Source organism: Brienomyrus brachyistius, chromosome 8, assembly GCF_023856365.1.
Source record: "Brienomyrus brachyistius isolate T26 chromosome 8, BBRACH_0.4, whole genome shotgun sequence".
Lineage (NCBI taxonomy): Eukaryota > Metazoa > Chordata > Actinopteri > Osteoglossiformes > Mormyridae > Brienomyrus > Brienomyrus brachyistius.
In genome coordinates, this window is record NC_064540.1 from 23142171 (window position 1) to 23164480 (window position 22310).

The window sequence follows — 22310 nt, forward strand, 5'->3', positions numbered from 1 at the left end:
ACGGGTGGATCACAGTGACAGTACATCTCTATCTGGCTATGGAGATGATTCTGTTTGGCATGAGGCACTGATGCCGACCATCCTGGTTGCTATAAAGGAAATGATGCTGATCCTGTGTGTCTGTGTGTCTGCTGTAATGTCATCATGCCTTCCGATCCTCTAGCTGCATGCACACCCCTCCCCCCCAACTACATTTTGGGACAAGAAGCACGTTAATGCTTTTTAGTAGGGGGAATCAGCGAGGGGGAGTACTCTTGTTGCGGTGCGTACATGCAGTGCGTGAGGGGGACATCTCACGTAATAACATTTGACATAGTGCCATGCTGTTTATCGTCCATGGTGTTTGTCTCCTGTTTCATATCCATCCACGGCCGTCAGCCGACATTCCAGAGCACAGCTTTACACTGTCAGCTTAACATCAGTGTCAGCTATCACTCCTTACACATGACAGTGTCTATACAAGTAGGCAGTAGTAAAATATCCCATGTTTTCTGTCATTGAAATTTTCTCAAATCCACAAACAGGGACGGATTATGGGTTGTGTGGGCCCCTGGGCAAAATGTTCGCGAGGGCCCCCCCCCACCACCACCAGCACCACCACAATTCAAGGGCCCTTGGCAGCCAAACACCCTCCCTATAGGGTCAGGGGCCCTTGTAGGCAGAGGATCAAAGACTGTAGGCCCTCTAAAATAGACAAACGAAAATACATTGTTGATAAGCGTTGCAAATTGTTTTGGGCTAGGGGCCCCACGGGCCCCCTGCACCCCAAGGGCCCCTGGGCAGCGGCCCCACTGGCCCGGTCCGTAATCCGTCCCTGTCCACAAGTTTGATATATTAATAAAAAACGTTCCGCAGTATAATTGTGTGTTTAGCTTCAGTTCTTTGTCTTCACAATGTAGGAAGACGGTAACATGCGCCAAGAAAGACTGAATCAGGAAGAGGGAAATCAACAGACATCACATACCCTTTCTACACATGGCATTGCTGAATGATAAATAAATGTTACTCTAAAGCCACTCTTATTGTGTGTGTGTGTGTATGTCTGTCCTGCCTGTTTACTGGTGTCCAGTACAGAGTGTACCTTGCCTCATGCTGTGTGCTGGGATTTCTGTAGCCAAGGCTTTCTGAGAGTTTACTGAAGGCAGATGGGCATATACTATACTGTTTTGTTTGTGCAGAACTCCACATTGAGACTCAAATCTTAATCATTTGGACTGCATAAATGCTCATTTGACTGCCTCTGCTGGCCCCTGGAGGATGGGCTCCCCCTTTGAGTCTGGTTCCTCCCAAGGTTTCTTCCTCCTAGGGAGTTTTTACTTGCCACTGTCGCCTCTGTCTTGCTCACAGGGGGCTTTGGGCAGGGATAATGTAAAGTGCTTGGACAGAATGTAATGTTGTGAAAATGTGCTATACAGATAAAACTGAATTGAACTATTCTTAAAGTAAGTAAGGTCAACAGGAATTGTGCCACAATATAGGTGATCATTATAGGCAAAATGCTCCCCCACTGGGCTTTGATCACTAAATCACAGTACCATCCACTCACTGCAGGGGGAGCTAAAGCACAACATACCATTTGGGTTTCTCTCTGCCTGCAAGGCTGTTTCTGCCATTCAAATTTCATCAGTATTCTACACAGAGCCTCAGCACCTGTCTGTGGAGCCACACTGATTTTTTTTTTTCATGGAAAAAAAAATCACTAAGAAAAACCTAAGAATTACACGCATTTACATCATTCATTTGCGAAAGACCTACGTTCAAAGAGACGCAGGTCTCAGCCATCGGACTGGCTGGTTTCTCCGAACTCCACAGAAGTTTTGTAAAACCTGATTAATTTTCCTTCCAGTGTGACAGGCGGTTGGATGCGAACATTTCCAGTTTAGTTTTTCTGCTCATTCTGCTTGTGCTCCCAATTTCTCAAGAGGTTTGCTGTGAATTGCGTCCTCTGGTTTCATTAATTTCCTTTCCCTCTTCTTTTTTCCTCTACAGGTCATTGGTCTATTTCATCAGCATGTTGAATGTGACTGGTTCTTTGTAATCAGGCTGTCTTTAACTGACATCCATTGGCTCATGGTCACTGCTCACCTGAGACCTGAGAGGGTGTGGCCTTAATGCAGTGGCTGCAATGACTCCATCTTAAAAATGGCATCTTATCAGTTGATCTACGGTCCCTGCATGGCAGAACATAAAATAATTCTTTATTCTCCATAGACTCCACCTCTATAGTCTGTTAAAACGGAGTAATGAAACTGAGGCTGTATTCCAAGACTCACGAACTTTATTAGTGATGTTTTGTTGGGTGACTGAAGTTATTATAATTGGGTGGACAGAATCCAAAATGGGTCCAGATTCTAAAGTGGTTTTAATTACAGGCAGATCAATAAGCACCCAGGTATTACCATTGTGTTTACCTTAATGAGAGTTATTGGATTAACCTTTTTTCCAGGATGAGAATTTGGTTCAGCCTCATTAGTCTATAGTCATTAGTTTGACTGGGCTTTTTTTCCCCCTCGTCCATGTGATACATAGCGCTGCTCCTGCTATATCAGTGTAACTAACATCCACCGCATCTCGATAAGACCTTTCCTTTACTCTGTATGTGTACCACAAGGTGGCACTGTTGTGTCATGAAATCAAAGTGTATTTCACAATGGCTCCTGTCCTATGCATTGCCTCTGTTTTCACAACTGAGAAGCGACAGTAAGCGCGAGTGAAATAAATCCATAGGCAGGTATCAAAGATTACATTTCATTGTTTGCTATGATAAAAAAAATACTTAAATGTTTTTAAAAAGGTTTAAATTAAGATGTTGGATTTGCTTTGGATATCAGGCGGAGCTTACTGTGGCTTATCTCAGAAGTACCTGGAGCCAATGACATGGCCTTATCGTTTTCACTGGGCTGCCTTCTTGACAGCTGTCATGTCCAAGGAGACAACTTGATGTGTTCAGCTTGGTGTGTCGCAGTTTGGCTCCTTTCTGTCTTCGCTGTAGCTATATGGGCTCAGTAGGTGGCGTGTCTGTTAAGGAAAACCTGGGTTTGTGCTTATAGTCTTTTTGGGGAAACCGTTGGACTTGATGTAGCTAGTCTGAGTAACCTTCTCTGGTCTACTGGAAATTTTGCTTAAAATGTTGGGTGAGCATCTTACTCCATCATACTCCATCATACTCCAGCTGTGATTGGTAGTTCTTCTCAGGCACGAGTAAAAATGCAAGTGTCATTTGGTTATTTAAGAAAGGATGCAAGGATTATGGTTATGGAAACGCAGCTGGACATGGACCGGATCTTTCATATTCCAGACAGAGGATGTCAGGCACGGAAACGCGAAAGAGATTCAGGTTGTGCTACACAGAAGCGTCTGCACTATGTGTCAGCCCAGAGATTAAATGCAATTTTTTTTCTCATAATGTTCAAATGACGAAAGTGATTTTGCTGTTCCTGTCAAACTTCAATGTGCTTTAAAGTGCCTGGCCTTTAAAGGAACCATTAGTTATACAGAAATCCTGCTCAGTAAAGGATAAGAATTATTCTGAAGTTTTAAAAGTGGGATTAGTGTGTACTGTCAGTCACTGTCCAGATTAACCCAATGTGGACCAATAAAGTAACCAATCAGAAAATAAGCCAGTCTGTGACTGACAGCACACACTAATCCCACTGTGGGTTCCAAAGCCCCCCGCCCCCCCCCCCCACCGCGGCTTTCCATCATGAAAAAATAAACTAATCCACTTTGCCTTCACAGACCATTTTGCATACCAGATTGCAATTAAATTCTTTATGAAAAGAGCGTTGCAAATTGTGTACTTGTGGATATGAGATGGTGATATCAGAATAGAGAGAGTGATGTCTTTACACAAACGCAGCTTCTTACGCAGAGAGCGCTGGAGGAAGCGCGCTGAGCCTGTTAGCTTGCAGCGTGTTGGCGAGGGGCCGGAAGGTGCCGTCAGCATCTTGCCGTCCGGCACACCAGCTCCTGCCTATTACTTGTCGTCCACTTCATCCTGTAATGTAATTGGAGCAGGTGGCGTCTGGACTCTCTGTCCCATAAAGAGCTGTTAATAGCCCGATGCTGTCTTGGCAAGCCGGTCAGAGTAAGAGTGACCGTAAGACGAACGGAGGCCAGGATCCGAAGCGGGCAGGGGCCGAGAAGGGCTGCCTCAGCAGGGCGCTCAGCAGACCCGACGTCATACTGCTGCGGCACTAAAACCCACAAAGACAACCTAAATTTTATCAAAATCTATGAATGCGATAGAAAAACTGAAAATGCCAGTAAGCTTGTATTTTATTTGGTTACCTATGGTTAAGGTTAGGGCTGGGTAGGGGTTAAGGTTGTCATTGTTGGGGATTAGGGTTTTGCCAATAGAAATGAATGGATGGTCCCCACTGAGATATGAATACAAACATGTATGTGTGCATGTGTGTGTGTGTGTGTGTGTATGTGTATGTATACACTCTTGAAAAAAAAGGTAAAAATGCATAGCTCTGCTTGTCACTGGGGCTGTACCCTCAAGGGTCTGCCAATTATACCCTTAGCTGCAGTTAAATATACATTTTAAGGTACAGCAATGGACTCTGAGGAACATGTACCATTGATGGTACATTAATGCTGTTTATGCCTTTGGGATGTTCCTCAGGGTCCATTTCTGTACCTTAAAATGTACAATAACAAGGGTACAGAGCCACTGACAAGCAAATGTACAAATTTTTACCCTTTCTTGTATATACATACATACATGGGGGCGGCATGGTGGTGCAGTGGTTAGCACTGTTGTCTCACACCTCTGGGACCTGGGTTTGTGTCTCCGCCTGGGTTACATGTGTGTGGAGTTTGCATGTTCTCCCCATGTTGTCGTGGGGTTTCTTCCGGGTACTCCGGTTTCCCCCCGCAGTCCAAAAACATGCTGAGGCTAATTGGAGTTGCTAAGTGTGCCCTGCGATGGGCTGGCCCCCCATCCTGGGTTGTTCCCTGTCTCGTGCCCATTGCTTCCGGGATAGGCTCCAGACCCCCCCCCGACCCAGTAGGATAAGCGGTTTGGAAAATGGATGGATGGATATATATATACACACAATGTGGATTTTATATACATACACACACCCACACAAAATAAATATGTACCACTAAGCACTGTGTACTGCTGTTTAGAGCTCTGAACATAAAAATGTGTGATGTTGTGATGCAGCAATAACCTGAATTTGCCCCCTCCCCCATCTCTGAAACGATCTGTCCCAGCTGTACAACTAATGACCTCTTCTCCTGAATAGAAACTGAAACTGCCTGAATCATTGACTTATCGAATTATTGTTCAGTACAATGAGCATCAATGTTCATTCACCAACAAAAGGACTGGACAAAGAGCTACACAATGCTTTAACATGTGTAACTGTTGGCCGCACCAGTTCGTGTTTAAATTTTACTCCATGAATCTAGTGTTTGATAAGAATTTGGTGTTTATAATGTAAAACATACAAAAATATCCGTACTTCATGTAAGTGGATAGCTTGAAGATGAAGGGGCATAAATGTGTTTTGCAAACGGTGTGAGTTTACGGAAAAGTATGTCTACGCAGGCAAAGTCAACGCAATCACACTGATCCGTGGGGAATGGTACAGAAACACAGAACCGGGAAAGGAGCCAAGCGATACCAGCAGAGATGCGGGAAATACTGCATCTCCACTCGTGGGCGAGTTTGTCAGCAAGGGTAAATACATAAGCTGGCGCCGCCGTGCGTGGGGGCTGCACAGCGCGTGAGAAATTCCCGTCTTATGTGCTACGATCACGCACACATTGTATTCGCGTGACTTTAGCCCCTTGCCCAAAGCAGGCTTGAGCAAAGGCACGGACGGCTGAATATGCCCCCTCCCCCAGTCTTTATTGCACGGTGACTGTCTGCGGTTCTCACGGTGTCCGCCCACTAGGGCTGGTGCCGACGGACCGAGTTCCGGGGAGACGAGCGACTTCTTGCTGGACCGCTGTGGATCTGTCATCCCGAGGAAGGTGAGATTTACTTTGCCTGAGGGGCAAACATGCGTTTTTTTCCCAGCGCAAAACTGAAACCGGTATAACATTAAAGTCTGGTCTCGTACAGTTTTCAACTTTCCCCAAAACCCGCAGACGTGCGTTAATAAGACGTGAAACTGTGTGTCAGCTTTAATTTGTGGTTCATTACTTACGATTACAGTTAACAAGGTCTGTTTGTTTGCACACTGTGACTTTTTCCTGAAGTACGGAAATGAATGTATCCCAAATGTGATTTATTTTTATTTTTACGACGTAATCATTTTCCCAGGTGTATAAACGTGAACGAACAGCACCGATGGCTCCTTAGCTGCTGTTTCTACCATCTACCGGCTCATTTTTTATCTGGACGTTGCATTTTATCAACGGGCACCGTTGCGCCGTAAATTAACGCAGGAGTGTTTTATACTCCATGGAAAATTGTGCGATTTGTCATGGTCAGGTTCCTCACCTTTCCAGTGAACGAGGTGAAGTTTCGAATAATGTAATTAATTATAATTGATTATTTGCACGTCCCGATGTGTGAGTATTCGGTTTAAATCGCCTTTAAATGAGAGAAACATTTTAAAATATTATATTCTTCATGTTTCTGGGATTTTGCCCGTCTTGTCACCGAAGTTTGGCTTTCTGTGGGCTATGGCAAACATTTTTTAAATAATATTTAAATGCGGCACTAAAGTTTGGTCCGTCATACTGTCGTTTCATTTGTCTTTACCCAATGTACCTTTTCAGTTAATTTCTTCGTGGTAGTCAGTGATTTCTAAGTATAAGTGAGATCGTCTGTGTACTGAAGCCTTCATGTGGACTGCGGTGGTGTTGAGGGTGTCTTCACTGTGGTCAGACCACTGCTCTGTGACTTTGTGAGAAAAGGGAGAAGCTGCAGATCTCATGAATGGAAAAACTTCCCTACTTAAATAAATGTCTAAACTTCCAGCTATTAACAGAATACATTTCCCGGTAGGGGTCGCGGTAATTCCCAGACCTTTTAAGAATATATTAACAAAAAGTATCCCTTTCTCCCTTTGTTCTTGTGGTACATCATTCTGTATGTGCTGTGATTTATCACTGGATTCCACTGCTGCTGTCTTTGCTTTCTTAATCTTGACCTTCGAGAAGCCGGCTCGTGCACCACGATCAAAGCGAGGTGTAGGGAGAGGCGGGCCGCTGAATCGCGTTACGGAAATGAGAGATTGCAAGTCATGGGTGCTTCAATATTAAAGTCAAGGTGAATTACCATCTTCATCCAGGGACCCTCTAACGCAGACCATAAATTTGATTGGTCTCTGCTGTTTATCGACTCCTGGTTTTCCTGTGTTTTAAGTGAACTGCCCTCGTGGGACTCCAGTGTAATGTGTATTCCATTGCTGCAGGAAAGACTGGTCCTCCGACAGCGAGAAAACCAAGTTCTGGAAATGACTGAATGTGCCGCCCCCCCATGCCAAATCATTTTATGTACAGAGATAAATGGGGCCATTTTGTGTCCCTAGGGTTAAACTATTGACGGAAATCCCAGAGAGAACTTTCCATCTCTGTCAGGTTAGAAGTGAGCGGTCGGGCTGCCGGGGTGAGAAGCTCTTTTGTCCGTTTGTGAATCACTATCAGAATGAACCTTACACCTGTTTCTGTCAGAGTTAATCTGCCTTACTCACACTGTGTGAAATTATGGGGTATAATTTGGGCTTCTGCTGTTTGCAGCTGAGAGGTGGATAGTTCAGGTTCCAGAAAGTAATACTCCGGACCAAGATTTTGCTTCAACCAACCAGTTCACTACTGTGTGATTGTGACTCTTTATAGTCAACTGGTTGGTTGAAGCAAAATCTTGGTCTGGACTTTTACTCTCTGGGCCTGAACTGTCCCTCTCTGGTGAAGCCGTAACATGCTTGTGCAGGGAAATCTGAATGCTGCAGAAATTTCACTTTGACATAAAGCCAGTTAGGTTAGTTTCCAGTGACAATGCCTGGAGAGGCCTCTGAGGTACGAGACACAATCAAGGCAAATGTGTAACATTATTGCAGAAAATCCATCATTTTGTGTTATCGATTTATGTGAATTTTCCCACCGAGTTAAAAACTCATAAGAGCCGCTTCAAACCATGGCTGCTTGCACCTTTTACTTTTTAATAGTTCAGGTGATTTTTTTTAACCAGTGAACATAGACAATGTAGAAACTAAGTTCGGGATGAATGTTGTGATTTGCTGAATTTCTTCCTTTGTTCCCCATAATTCCGCAACTTGACAGGCACAGTGGTATTTTGAGGGCCTGCCTTAGTCACATGGTCAGAAGGTCATTTGCAGTCAAGTGTTGTTGCTATGGCAACACAATTCAGCATCGAGAAGCTAGGGATGCAGCAAAGCAGAGGCTGCTGGTTGAGATGCAGCAATGTGGAGGCAGCAGAGTGGGCGGGGCCAGTGCAGGAGCCACAGAGGGGGCAGAGTCAAAGTGGTGGCAGCAAAGAGACACGCTACTCAAGTCTAAAGTTGACATAACTCAAAAGATTACCAGTCAGCTGAGAGAAGCCCTTCAATTTTAAAACCACCTTACCCGTAATTCTGAAGGCGAAAATGTTCGGAATTGCCAGTGTGGTGAATCTGACTCTGCATGTTTGATATAATTTTGTGAGACTCCTGACACAGGTTGTGTAAAGAAGCAGAAATTGTTTCTTAGTTCTTACCAGACCTCACATTCTGAAAAAGTCTTATCAGATTTCTCGTTTGGGTTCTTTCAAGTGTTTAACATCTCATCAGCGCCTTTTATCTGACTCACAGAGTACCTGTCATGGCAACCGGCTATCGGCAGTGTGGAATGTTTACACATTTAATTGTAATTTATTGCAGTCGCTGGTGCGTGTGTTTGCTCCTTGGCACTATAATAGATATCAATGAGGGGTTCTGTGCTTGGCCGTGCGGCACTTAGCTAACCCTGCAGCCTGGGCTGGTTCAGTCTCTCTAAGTGTGGCCCCGTTCCATTCCTGTTGGTCTGGGTTCTCCAGTGCTGATCCTGCTCACTTTGCTTTTTAGTTCATTATGTTCCTTTATGGTTCTTTTTATTATGTTCCGTTTCACTTCATTGCATGCGGTCTTTGCGGTACACAGTTCAAGCTGACAGAGCAGGCAGCAAAAGTCAGTAGTGGAATCCAGTGAACTGTGCTGGAGAAATTGGGGGTGGGGGGGGAGGGGTCGCTTGAGTTTGCAAAAGTCAGAGGAAGCCTGTGGTGACACATTCTGGGCAGCACTGAAAGCTGGCTTGTTTCACACTATACTGGATCCGGGATTCTTTTCGTTCCAAGAATGTTTCCTGGGCACGTCTGTGTCACTGCGCTGCGCATCCGTGAGCAGCAGGACATCACTTATCTGGCAGACGGGCCTTTGGTTTCTCAGTCGCCGTGGTTGCAGTCCTGTCTCTTCATATCACCCCCCCAACCGTTACCCTCCCTATGGCGTTAATGTTTCTTCTCTTATGGTGGTCTTGGTGTCTTGAGGGTGGGGTTTGGGAAGGGGTGGAAAATTTCCAGAAACTTTTCATTCCATGGGAAGTTTAAGCTTGGGAATTTTGGAAATACTCTAAGCTGGAAACTTTCCATGGGAGTTAATGGGACAATTCCCGAAATTTCACAGCCCAACTTGAGGGGTCATTATAGATAATAACTGAATTTCTGATGGCTGTTTTTTTTCCCTTCACTGCTGACTGTCCATTAAATCAACTGTTCATGTTTTCCGGCTGCTGCGACCTTCATTTCTCATTCACTCTCTCTTCTTCCTCTTCCTCTATAGTCTCCCCCTGTCTTGCTCTTTTGCAGCTGGGCTCTGAATGGTGCCTAATTGAAACCCCTGTCTCCTGTCTAAATCCCTTGGTACATTCCCTTGCATGCCCCTAACTCAGGCCCTTATTGTTTGACGCGCCTCTGAAACATCTTGAACGATCTCAGAAGCAGCTGGTGGACCATGTGGCTGTGCTGGTTTGGCTGCAACTTTAACCTCAGTACTAGGCTTTGACTTTGAGTCTCTTTGGCAGAGAGTGCTGACTTTCATTGTGCAGTGTTTTCTTCCGAGTGCGTTTTTTTTAATACTGTTTTAAATTTGATGTGCAAAGATGTTGCTGTGTGGAGTCACACTGCAGGTGGAGGTGAAGCCTGCTGTACCTGGGCAGAGCCCTGACCAGGGGCTGTGGGTCAAACCTGCCGCCGTCCTTTGAAGTCCCAAGGGCTGGGAAGCGGAGAGCGAGTCCCAGGGGCGGGAGATGATGTGCGCGCTGTCGCCATGGCGATTGGTGTGGTGTGTGCTGCATAACTTTTTATTTTACGGATCTGGGTGATTGAGCTGGGTTTTCACGGTGAGGGTGTGTGTGTGTTTATGGGGGGGGGGTTCTCCTTCATTTTCATTTTAATTAACTCTCCAATTGAAATATTGAAATTGGCAGTGTAGAAAAAGGAATACGACCGTCCTGTGAAGCTCATTAGTTTTATCTCCGCGATGCGGACGGGTAGCCACAGTCCTGGTGTCTCTCCGTGCGAGGAGTCTGATCTAATGATTTGAGTAATTGGTGAAGCCTCCACCACTGGTGGCGGGTGGGCCCCCCCCCCCAGTGCTTTAGGGCCACATTGTGGGAACACAAACATGGACCCTGTGATCCCGATAAGGTGATTTTTTAGCCAGAGGCGGGATGTCGATTTGACGGCAGCGCCTGTGTGACCCTCGCTGCTTAAGCCACGCCTCCGTTTCAGCTGCAGCTCTGCAGTTAAACGTGCGGCAGGGGCCATCCATCTGTGTGTGTGCGCCGTGTGCGTGTCAGTGGAATGTGTGCGCGGTGGGCTGAGGGGGTGGCAGGAAGGTGAGCGGCTCTTGACAACGACACAGATAGCTGCTTGTCTTGGGAGGAGAGGAAACGCAGTGATTCAGGGCAAACCCTGCATGCTAAGACAAACTCGGAGCTTGGATGTGTGGCTTGAGAGAGCTGACACCCATAAAATCAGCAGTATTCACTTAGCCTGCTCATTAGGAATTCCTGCGCCGCCCCCCAACTCCCCCCCCCCCCCATCACCATGCTTTTCTTCTTAAATTCCTTTCTGTTACTGTGTAACATTGTTGAACTCCGGCTGAGGTGAGGAATGCACTTTTGCACCACTGTACATTCCCACTGTCGTTTCAGTTAGAGCCGCTGAGCGACACTGAATCACTCAGCGTAACACACCTGTCGATGACGGTAATGCTAACAGTCTTACAGACATCTGAGGACGTGACCCCCGACCCCAGTGTTTTTATGTGATTTGCGCTGTTCTGCTGAACAAAAATGTTCGGGGCTTTTCCAGGAGAGGAGCGAGTGCCAGAGGGATTCCAGAGTCTTCCACTGAATCCCATGACAGTGAAACTGGAGATTATTAATCTTGAGGCCCCTCATCAGGAATGTTACGGGGTTGGGTTACAGTCAGCGTTACTGAGAGGAGCTGGGTTTGGCTTGCTGATGGCTCTCTGGCGCTGTAATAAAGGGCCTGTTCCCGATCAGATCTATTCAGATCTGTTATAAGCCTCCCAGGTCATATTATCGTCACCCCTGTCCGTGATTTATGTGTTCTGTTGGTACAGGGTGATGATGGCTGAGTTGCTCCATGAAACTTTAAGAAATTTGCATCGTGTTACAGGACCATTTAAGACTCAAAATGTTAACCGTTCTCACCCCCCAACCCCCCCTTAGAGTAACACTCTACACCCTGCGGAGCCTGCATTAGACCCCAGGTCACGGTGGCCCTGTAAACAGGCTAAGAGGGGGTTTTGAATGTCCGTCGCTGTACCAGCCGTCGGGGGGCCGGATGAGAGTCTGAAAACCAGCAGGCGAGTTTTTTTGGTTCATTCTGAAATCAGCTTGGATGCCTTCCTGCAACCCGCAGGACCGGATGTTTCTGAGCGAGCGTGCAGCATTGCGAGGGGCATAGCACACGCGGTCTGTGGCCTGGTGGTGACCCCTACCCAGGCCTCTGCCTGAGGTGTGCGGATAGGCAGCCTCGGGCTTTGGGCCCCTCTGAGGACGGTTCCGGACTGTGTTCCGTGTCAGCCAGCACAGACCCGGAGCCGGATGAGAACCACATGTCTGACCTGGGCCGTGGGGAATTCCCCCACAGCCTGGGAAAAACGCAACAGACGGCTCAGCATGGTGAGTCCATGGGGGGGGGGGGTGGTGGTGGTGTTTGTTTTGGAAACGTTGAGAGAGTCAGACTGTTGCAAATTCCTGCCCTTGCCTCGCGCTTTCTCCCATGGAAACACAATCACAAAAGCCGGCTCCAAGAATCCCCCCTCCCTCCAAGACCTTCCTGGAATGCTCCCCCCCCCAGCCACAGCCTCCAGTAGATCCTATGGCTAGTGAAGTGCATTGACTCGCTGTGTCTGTCGTCTTTGTTGGTTAACGAGATGGCGCTCATCGCCATAGCGACCCTGGAATGTGGCCCTTTGCTCCAGCTGTGTGCCCCCCCAGGCTGACATCACACAGCTCACACACTGCACGTATCCAAAACACTCCTGTCACTCCCATCTCTTAGGTTTTTTCTCTCCTATTTGGTTTTCATTTTCCCCTTTTTGTAAAGATATCCAGTACTAAAATGTTTAAATGATCCTCTGAGAATCATATTTGCTTTCTCTTCGTTATGAGAGCAGGTCCCCTCATTGGCTCAGTGGAGGCTCATTGGCTCTGCTGACCCAGTGGTGGCCAATGAGGAGCTGTGTTGTGTTTTTGAACTGGCTTGTTACCTGGATCCCAAAGCGGCCCCACTCTGAGGCGTGTCTCTGAATGCTTTGCGGAGTTAGCGTTACAGTGGCGTTTCTGGTCACTATCTCAAGGCATTTCCTGTTCTGCTGTTCCTACATGACGGATGGCGCGGCACACTGTTATGCTGTCGGTGCAGTCTATCGCATCGTTTGCAACTTCACATTTTGTTCTGTGAATCCCTGCATCACAGTCTCTTTTTTTTCCACCTCCCTGTGTTGAAGCTCTCAGTCTACAAACATCTGCCTGACATGATACACAGTCGATCGCTCACTGATTCCACAATTGATTCCAGTATGACTTCCTGCAATTTGTTTTCGAAACGGGATCAATTGTTCGAGCAGCATGGAGTAGCACAGTCCAGTGTGGCAGGAACTAAGTGAAGCCAGCAATTCTGTTTTTTTTCCCTCTTGTTTTGCATTTTGACGGGAGGTGCAGTGCTCTGTGGGTAATTTCGACAAAGTCGGGTGGGGAGATGGCGCCTCTGGAGTCTTTACAAATCCTCCTGCTGTCGGAATCCAGCGAGAGTCGCTCTGTAATCCCCACATGAGGTTCCATTGAAGTCCACTACCGTGGCTTCCTGTCCAATGAATGTGCTTCTTTCACGTCTTTCCAAACAATCCTGCATGTGGGAAAAAAATCCGCTTAATGTACTTACCTGCTTTCAAAGTATTAAAAAGAAAAAGGAAAATACACTAACCTCTTATTTTTTTCCCCTTTGTAGTTCATTAAATTGCCTTTCCTGTTTTAAGTAATTCCTCTTTTAGCATACTGGTCTTACGAGTGAAGATTTGAAAAAATGTGGATTTATGAGAATGGATGTTGCTGAGGGCCAGATACAAATGAAACATTTCTTTCTTATTTTCTTCCTTTCTCATCATACCAGTTCCTAATGAAAGGTGCCTTCAGAAGTTGCCTGGTGGTTTCTCTGTAGCTGGGCAGCTTTTTATTTCTGCCGCATTTGACGGTGTGTTTTGGCCAAACAGCTAGGAGATTCTTTTAATTGTCGCAAGTTGGTTATGCGGACGGCAGTTTAAGATGTAGACAGAGTGTGTAGCTGGAAGTATGGGGAATCTGCTTCAGGTATTCGGGTAACTGGGTGAAGTCGCATTCCAATATTCCACACTCTCTTCATTTAGTGGATCATCGATTTTCGGCTCTGGGTCCCTGGAAAGACATGTGGAGGCTGAACTTTGAAATTGGGCTCCACAATATCACATCGCGATTATCTGGAGCATGTGCAATAATCAGCAGGGCTTTGGGTAACAGGTGAATCAATTGTCTGGACGTCAGCGTTTCAGTACTGTATGGAAGTTTACTTGCACCCACAATTTGGTAAGCAGATTAGTAGTGCATCTAAAATATCAGTGAGAGGTGTATTATAATGACCAAAAGATAGCAATCTGTATAAATTCTGCGTACCAAAACAGTTGCATGTGGCGTGCTCCGTTAACCGAATTTAATAAACATAAGGATTCAAATTTATACGAATGACTCTGCCCAGTGGCTGAACCTAAGATTGTACAGCAGCAGTGTGGATTCTGGCCTGGCTGTGGAACAGTGAAGCAGCACTTCTTCCTAGCACAGCTTTGTCAGGGTTTGTGGGATTCTGGCCTGGCTGTGGAACAGTGAAGCAGCACTGCTTCCTAGCACAGCTTTGTCAGGGTTTGTGGGATTCTGGCCTGGCTGTGGAACAGTGAAGCAGCACTTCTTCCTAGCACAGCTTTGTCAGGGTTTGTGGGAATATGCTCACCCAGTCTCCCTGTGCTTTGTGGATCTTGAGGTGGCTTACTGTGGGGGGTGTTACAGGAATATGGGGACCCTGTGTGAATGTAGTAAGAAGGGTCATCGCATCATTTGCACAAAATCAGTGTGGCCTGTGTGCAGCCGGTCTGTACTTGTGTTTGCCAGCATATCAAAGCGCGGCCGTGCCTGGAATTGCATTTGGTATGGGGGCTAAAAGTGATGCCCCTGCTATTTGCCGATCACGCTGTGCTTTTGCCTCATTAGACTAGGACCCTCAACACACGCCTGAGTGATTTATTGCGAAGTATGAACCGGCAGGGATAAGAATCGGCACCTCCAAATTCGAGACCACGCTACGCTCTCAGAAATGAGTGGGCTGTTCCTTTCAGGTGAGCCGAGAGAGTCTGCCTGCAGTAAGGGAGTTTAAGTACCACGGGATCTAGATCACAGTTGAGGGAATGTTGAGAATGACGGGTAGATCAATTATAGGGGTTTTGTGTGCACTGTGGAGGGCTGTGGTGATAAAGCGTTGAGTTAAGCCAGACGAAGAGACTCATGGTTAACTGGTCAGTCTACGTCCCTATGCTTACTTATGGGCACGAGCTGTTCGTAATGAACAAAAGACAAGGTTATAATTACAAGTGGCTGTGGGTTGTAAGTTTCTCTGCAGGGTGGCTGTTCTCGCCATCTGTTTGGCGATCCCGGGAGCCAGCTGAGGTCGTTTGGTATGGTTCCTAAGCAGAGATGGATTGTTCAAGTCCATTTTTTTTAATTAGTTTTTTTTATGGTATTTTCAAAAGCAATAATGGGGGGATCACTAATTTTGTCACCAAGAATTCAAAATACTACGGTTTACCCAATATAGTGTGGCAAGTGTAATATAGTGTATTACAGCATTGCCACCCAAGCCTGGTTGATGGCAGAGGTGGACAAATCAGGTCCAGAAAGGAAAAATCCAGACCAAGGTTTTGTTTCAACCTACCAGTTGAGTACTCGGTGACTGTGACTCTTTATACTCAACAGGTTGGTTAAAACAGAATCATGTTCTGGATTTTTACTTTCTGGACCTGAACTATCTACCCCTGTTCCCAAGGGAGATGTTCTGGGCATGTCCCACAGGGCAGAAGCCCCAGGCCACAGCCAAGACACTCTGGAGGGATTATATCTCCCAGAATCTCTGCAGTGACTGATCCCATAAGCAGCGCTGGGGGTTTCCTGCTAAGCCAGTGGAGGACACTCGTGCCCTCTGCTGATGTAGCCACTCTCCAGCACTTGCTCACTTCCAGAGGTGTACTTGTCCTACACACTTGTGGAGCCGGGGGGACAGAGTGGCATTAGCCCCCTCAGAATCGGAACCCGCCCCCATTTTCATTGCCATTGCTGATGTTGATCACATGGAACATATTTTACTATCAATTATCTAAACCAGAGTTTCTCATTCTGGTCCTCTGGGACCCCCAGGCAGTACACATTTTTGCATGGGAGCTGGGAGGGAGCAAAAACGTGAACCATCTGGGGGTCCCCAAGGACTGGGTTGAGAAAATCATGAACAAGGAATCATAGCCATAGTAATGTAGTATTTTAAGAAAATGTCCTTTTTATTTTGTACGGTTGGGAAAAAAAGATGTTGCCGACGGCCTTTTATTTCCCCTCTTCAGAAAATAATCTATCCTCCGCTGGTCCCTCCCTCCTCAAATGACAGCCATGTGACCAGTGAATGGGTGAACCTGTGTGACCTCTGCTTTTCAGTGCTCGGTAAAACATTCCTCTTGAAAGCCTTCCCTGTTCAGGAGGCTCTGTCATTGGGACATGTCGGGTCCCTCTGCTTTTAAAGGCCATTAAATGGGTGGTTATATAACACTTCATGAATCCGTCGTGTTGTCTTGTGATGGGGTCCAGAAGTCTACCCCACCCACCCTAACCTCACACCACCCCACATAGTTTTGTCGTTTTCAGACTCGGCAGTGATGGACCGTAACCTGACTGAAAGACCATTTCCGAAAAACAACACTGACAAATGTAAGCCCCCCCCCCCAACCCCATTGTAGTAATGGGCTTAGGGTAATCTCGCCTTACAGAGGGAGGCGCCCTGGCCAAACTCCTCAGCAATTCTGCTCTAATGCAGAACCGCAGCTGGCGTGATCTGCCAGCGCCTGGGGAATGTGAGAACATCAGTGTGATTCGTGGATCCTGCCTGGGCTTGGAGGCCCAGTCAGCCTCCCAGACCCAAAGATAACACTCTGGGTCTGATATAACTTTGTTCTGGCTATTATTTGGTTAATTGTGCCCTGCAAATAAATTAATGTAAATATAAATTGCATAGAATTCTTCTGGAGCATTATTCTTCACACGAGGGAGAATGTTTTTGCAACCATTAACTTAAATGAATATTAATTGTCGTGTGTGTGGTGCTGCCGGAGTGATCTCTTGCAAACTTCATTAGTCAATCTGCAGCATTTTTGAAACGGCTTCAGCTTATTATTGATTTTCTCCGTTCATCAGTTGGGACATAATTAGCCGGCATCTGATTGAAAGCAGCTGTCTGACGGTCCTCTGTGGTTTAGCCTGTATATCTCCCTACACACCGTTATCTGTTTGTTCTTGTTATCCAGCAAATCTTATATAATTTGACTGAGTTAACAGGTCTGCTAAATAGGTAATATAAAGTTTCAAAATGAGCTGTTTTTTATTTGTGTTTTTTTTTTTTGTGTGTTTTGCTGACTGACACTGAGTGACCACATGCGTTTGTATTTGTGGATGTGACACGGAGAGGGGCCCAGTGGCTCTCTGCGACTGGCATCACATCATCATGAATAATTTGTACCTTCAGTGCTCGGCTGTGACGATCATGAGCCTGCCGGGCGCGTGGGGATTGGTGAGCTGGAGTTATAGAAACCTACGTTTTACTTACCGTTCTTTAATTACTGTCGGATATTAACAGAAACCCCGCAGGATGCCTGTGATTTTCGCCGTCTGACTGAGTGATGTTATTTGCATTTAAGAGACAGGTGCCAGGCTGAAGAGCGGAGCAGTTGCCGATAAATGGCATTCACTGTGTCTGTCCAGAGCCCGGAATTCTGATGACGTGCGGTCGGGTCCACGTGGATGCTGTAAGGTGCTGTACACTCCCTCTGCGGCTGCTGGAAAACAAATAGTGTCTCGTTTTGTGAGCCATTGTGGAACACTAATAGCTGTGTGGGGTATAATGGTGGTAATGCAGGGAGGGGGCAGCCAGGACAGGCTATAATGTGGTGAGATAAGGCCAATCTCAGCGACAGTGGTCCTCAGGTCTGCCGTCAAACCGTTCAAATATCCTTATGCCACGGTATACAGTATTTTGATGGTTTTTTTCAAAAGCAATAGGCAAAATCTTGCTCTGGATTTTTACTGTCTGGATCTGAACTGACCATTTCTGATTGACAGTATTGTTAAATCACTGTAGGCTTATTCTGTAGCATGATATTTTACGGTAATTTCATTTTCATGGATTGGTATTTTTCCTGAGGTAATTCAACATTTGTTGTCAAAGGTACAAAAACTGGGCAACAGTGTCCAGTTCCTGAACCAGCACGCTTCCCGCTGCTTGGCCACATCCCAGTTGTCTTAAAGCCAGTCCCTTCAGCATTGTATCTTTGGAGTTGTCTGGCTGGAGTAGTTTACACATGGCATAAGAAGGACCAGAGAGAGAGTGATCAGAATTATACTTCTAAATTTAAATTCAGCTGCATTTAACCCACAGGTTTTGAGGGTGAGCCTGATAATTGCTTAAAGAAGATATTACAGCTCATTTAAATTTCACGATGAAAGGCTTAAGAAGCCTTTATTGCTGTAGATCACCCAGTTTACATAATATTTTATTTATAACACATTAATTATGGTTAATGAAGTTGAATGTAAAAACCCTTGTGGTTTTTTCCCCATCTGGTCAGTCAGCCATACAGCCTGCCTGCAGTGCCCACACTTCTGAAATCTCCACCCTGATCGCAGAATAAATTTCACATCTATGTTGAAGTTAGTCGTCCCAGAAGGGAATGACAGGAATGGCTGAGAGTGTTTTACTGAAGAGAGTGCAGATCTGCTCTGTGGAGTCTGAGGGATTATACACTATATACTATTTACTTTGTATAAGAACACAGGTGAGCTGGCTTTCAGCTGTAAAGCAATGGGCCTAAATCAGAAATAGACTTTATATGTTTAATGACCACCTGCAGCTTGGCTTTACCGTGGGTCCCTGCAGTGTTGTGACTTTTATTTAATTGTTCCAAAAACATCCCCCAATCCCTGTTCTGTAATCCCAGCACGGTCCCCATTCATCAGCTCATTTCCAGTAACTGCTTTTCTAGCCGGGGTTGCCGAGAACTGCACCCAAACGAGCGTGAGGTAGCCTGCAGCCCAATGACACGTCAGTTCCAGCAGATCAACAGATGGTCGTTTCGGTGGCGGCTGACGTTGCTGTTTTTCTCTCCCTTCCCCAACCTTCCAGCGGTGCAGTCCCTCACCAGCCTGAACGACCAGATCTCCCACTTCATGGTGAACAGGCCCCAGGCCCTGGACCATGAGGACCATGCCTTCCTGCCCACCGAGAAGGACACCCTGAAGAAGTCGATGACCTTGATGAGGCACCTGCTGGTAGACGCCCAGGTAAACACAGCTGTCTGTTTGCTGTTGTTCTTCTGTTGTTAAACGTCATTTGTAAGAACCCTCATTGTATTTATCACTTGCATTTGTTTAAAGCCAGAAATAAACCTGGTTACCTCCACTGGTTACCATCCTGTACTGAGAGGAAACTAAACCAAACACAGGAAAGAGCACAGAAAACTCCCCACACACAAGCAGCCCAAACACTGGGAATGTGTTTACCGTGTTGCACTGGTGCAAAAAAAACAGTCCAGTCCCCATGGTTCCCTTTGCTTGGCTCTTTAACGACCCCCAGAAGACCTCAAAGCTACGATCAGTACGCATCTCCATGACTTCTGTCCGTCTTCCACAATTAATGTAGGGAGTCCTTCTCTCCAACAGTGGCTGATGGTGGTACGGGGGGGGCAGGTGGTATCACATGCCCCACCCCCCACCCCCCCCGCCATGTGCCTCTCCCTAGGGGGATCACTGCTCCGGACTTCCTGAACCACGCCGGTAAAATGCAGTCAGCCGAGTTGACTTGCTGTTAAATGTCAACATTTGAATAATTGAATGTCTCCTCATTCAAAGGCGTGAATAAATAATTTAATGAGTCTGGGATCTCCAGAGCTTCTCCATTTTTAAAATGAATTGTTCAAAATCATTACCCCAAGGCCTCTGCTGTGACAACACGGGCCAATGTGATATGCTCGTTAAGTGGCTAAGAAAGGGGCTAAATTACAAGGAGAGACACAATGGCCTGAATTAACCAGTGACGCATTTACACTCACAAATTCCTTCGCCTGTGTTTTCACTCAGAATGCTCCTTTTGCTGTTGGGCCCGAGTTCTGATTCTGAATTCTTAAACACATGCGCAATTCCTCAAAGGGTGAGCAGAAGCTGAGAGGTTTTCTCCGGTGAAGTGGCTTTTTGTGACCTTTTTCTGGAAGGTTTCCTCTTGTACTTAACAATCTCATCTCCATGTCAGGAGGGACAGTGCACGTCTAAGTGTAAAGGAAGAGGTAGTCTTGAGTCAGTGAACCGAAGACATGCTCTTCCGCTCTTGGTAGTTCTTCGTCTGATTGATTTACCTGCTCAGTTATGTTTGTCCCGCCCTGGGCCTGTCCACCTCGCTTCTGCGCATGACGACCGTCCCCCGAGACAGCAAGCTTGAATGTATCAGAACGTCACATTTGCAAGGTTAGTGTGATGGATATAAATTGAAAATCATTCTGCTGAAGGCCCCTCCTTGTCTGCTGGCACGTCAACAGTGACAGAGACGAGCTTTGCAACTCCTTCAAGGTATGAATGGATGTGCTTTTTTTGGCGATATGATTGAATGGGAGCTTCAGGGCTTGCATGATGTCTCTGTGGGGACAAAGGGTCAAGCCTGCTTGATGGTAAGGCATAGGGCGGGGCGGGGCCGACTGATGGTAAGGCAAAGGGGGGGAGGGGCCGATGGATCGTAAGGCATAGGGCGGGGCCGATTTATGGTAAGGCATAGGGCAGGGCGGGGTCGAATGATGGTAAGGCATAGGGTGGGGCGGATTGATGGTAAGGCATAGGGCGGGGCGGATTGATGGTAAGGCATAGGGCGGGGCGGATTGATGGTAAGGCATAGGGCGGGGCGGATTGATGGTAAGGCATAGGGCGGGGCCGACTGATGGTAAGGCTTAGGGCGGGGCCGACTGATGGTAAGGCTTAGGGCGGGGCCGACTGATGGTAAGGCTTAGGGCGGGGCCGACTGGTAAGGCTTAGGGCGGGGCCGATTTGATGGTAAGGCATAGGGCGGGGCCGACTGATGGTAAGGCATAGGGCGGGGCCGATTTGATGGTAAGGCATAGGGCGGGGCCGATTTGATGGTAAGGCATAGGGCGGGGCCGATTTGATGGTAAGGCATAGGGCGGGGCCGATTTGATGGTAAGGCATAGGGCGGGGCCGATTTGATGGTAAGGCATAGGGCGGGGCCGATTTGATGGTAAGGCATAGGGCGGGGCCGATTTGATGGTAAGGCATAGGGCGGGGCCGATTTGATGGTAAGGCATAGGGCGGGCGGATTGATGGTAAGGCATAGGGCGGGGCCGACTGATGGTAAGGCATAGGGCGGGGCCGACTGATGGTAAGGCATAGGGCGGGGCCGATTTGATGGTAAGGCATAGGGCGGGGCCGATTTGATGGTAAGGCATAGGGCGGGGCCGATTTGATGGTAAGGCATAGGGCGGGGCCGATTTGATGGTAAGGCATAGGGTGGGGCCGACTGATGGTAAGGCATTGGGCGGGGCCGACTGATGGTAAGGCATAGGGCAGGACTGATGGTAAGGCATAGGGCAGGGTGGGGCCGACTGATGGTAAGGCATAGGGCGGGGTGGGGCCGACTGATGGTAAGGCATAGGGCAGGACTGATGGATCGTAAGGCATAGGGCAGGGTGGGGCCGACTGATGGTAAGGCATAGGGCGGGGCCGATTTGATGGTAAGGCATAGGGCGGGGCAGAGCCGACTGATGGTAAGGCATAGGGCAGGACTGATGGATCGTAAGGCATAGGGCAGGACTGATGGATCGTAAGGCATAGGGCGGGGCCGACTGATGGTAAGGCATAGGGCGGGGCAGAGCCGACTGATGGTAAGTCACCGCTGACCTGCTCTCACCTACAGAGAGCAAGTTTGGGCAGGCGTAAAGAGAATTTACCCATGGAGATCAATAAAGTATCAATAATTATTATTACTTCCAGCCTTCCTTTACCTGTGAGCCAGGTGTGAAGCCTCTGTGGCCAACTAGAGTCAGTAATTATTAAACTTACCACCTGGGGGAACTGGAAACACTGGCTGGATTTGGAATGGAGGGCCAGATTTGAGGAGCCCTGGTGTGGGGTATTGGGATGATCATAGCTTCATTAGGAGGGGCTTCTGAGGACAACAACACGGGGGAAGAAGCTGACCTTCAGGTTACACATCCATGCTGTCAACCACTGCTCTGTATGCGATAAACCAGAACTGTATTTGAACTATAAAGTAGGTTGATGTCAGGGTCATATTAGGTGAGTTGTTTTTAGGGAAACAAAGTAGAGGCTTCGCCTTCCTGGCTGCCAAGTGACTGCTTTGGCAAGCTCAGGATAGGCCCTCCCTGCTGTGTGCTGAATCGCTTGCAAACTGTGTAAGTGTGAAAGTTTGAAAATATGGATGGAAT

General features: G+C 47.1%; 1 protein-coding gene across 4 annotated transcripts in view; it reads left to right on the forward strand.

Annotated features, from left to right (window-relative positions):
• The window catches only part of kaznb (kazrin, periplakin interacting protein b), a 114323-nt gene that overhangs the window by 5830 nt on the left and 86183 nt on the right, over positions 1 to 22310 (forward strand). For 3 of the 4 annotated variants that reach the window (XM_049022226.1, XM_049022224.1, XM_049022223.1), the window contains exon 2: positions 18992 to 19149. In XM_049022226.1, coding sequence (XP_048878183.1) covers positions 18992 to 19149 — 158 coding nt within the window. Of the gene's footprint in view, positions 1 to 5804; positions 5992 to 18991; positions 19150 to 22310 lie in introns of those variants that run through there. The other variant, XM_049022225.1, reaches the window with a different exon arrangement.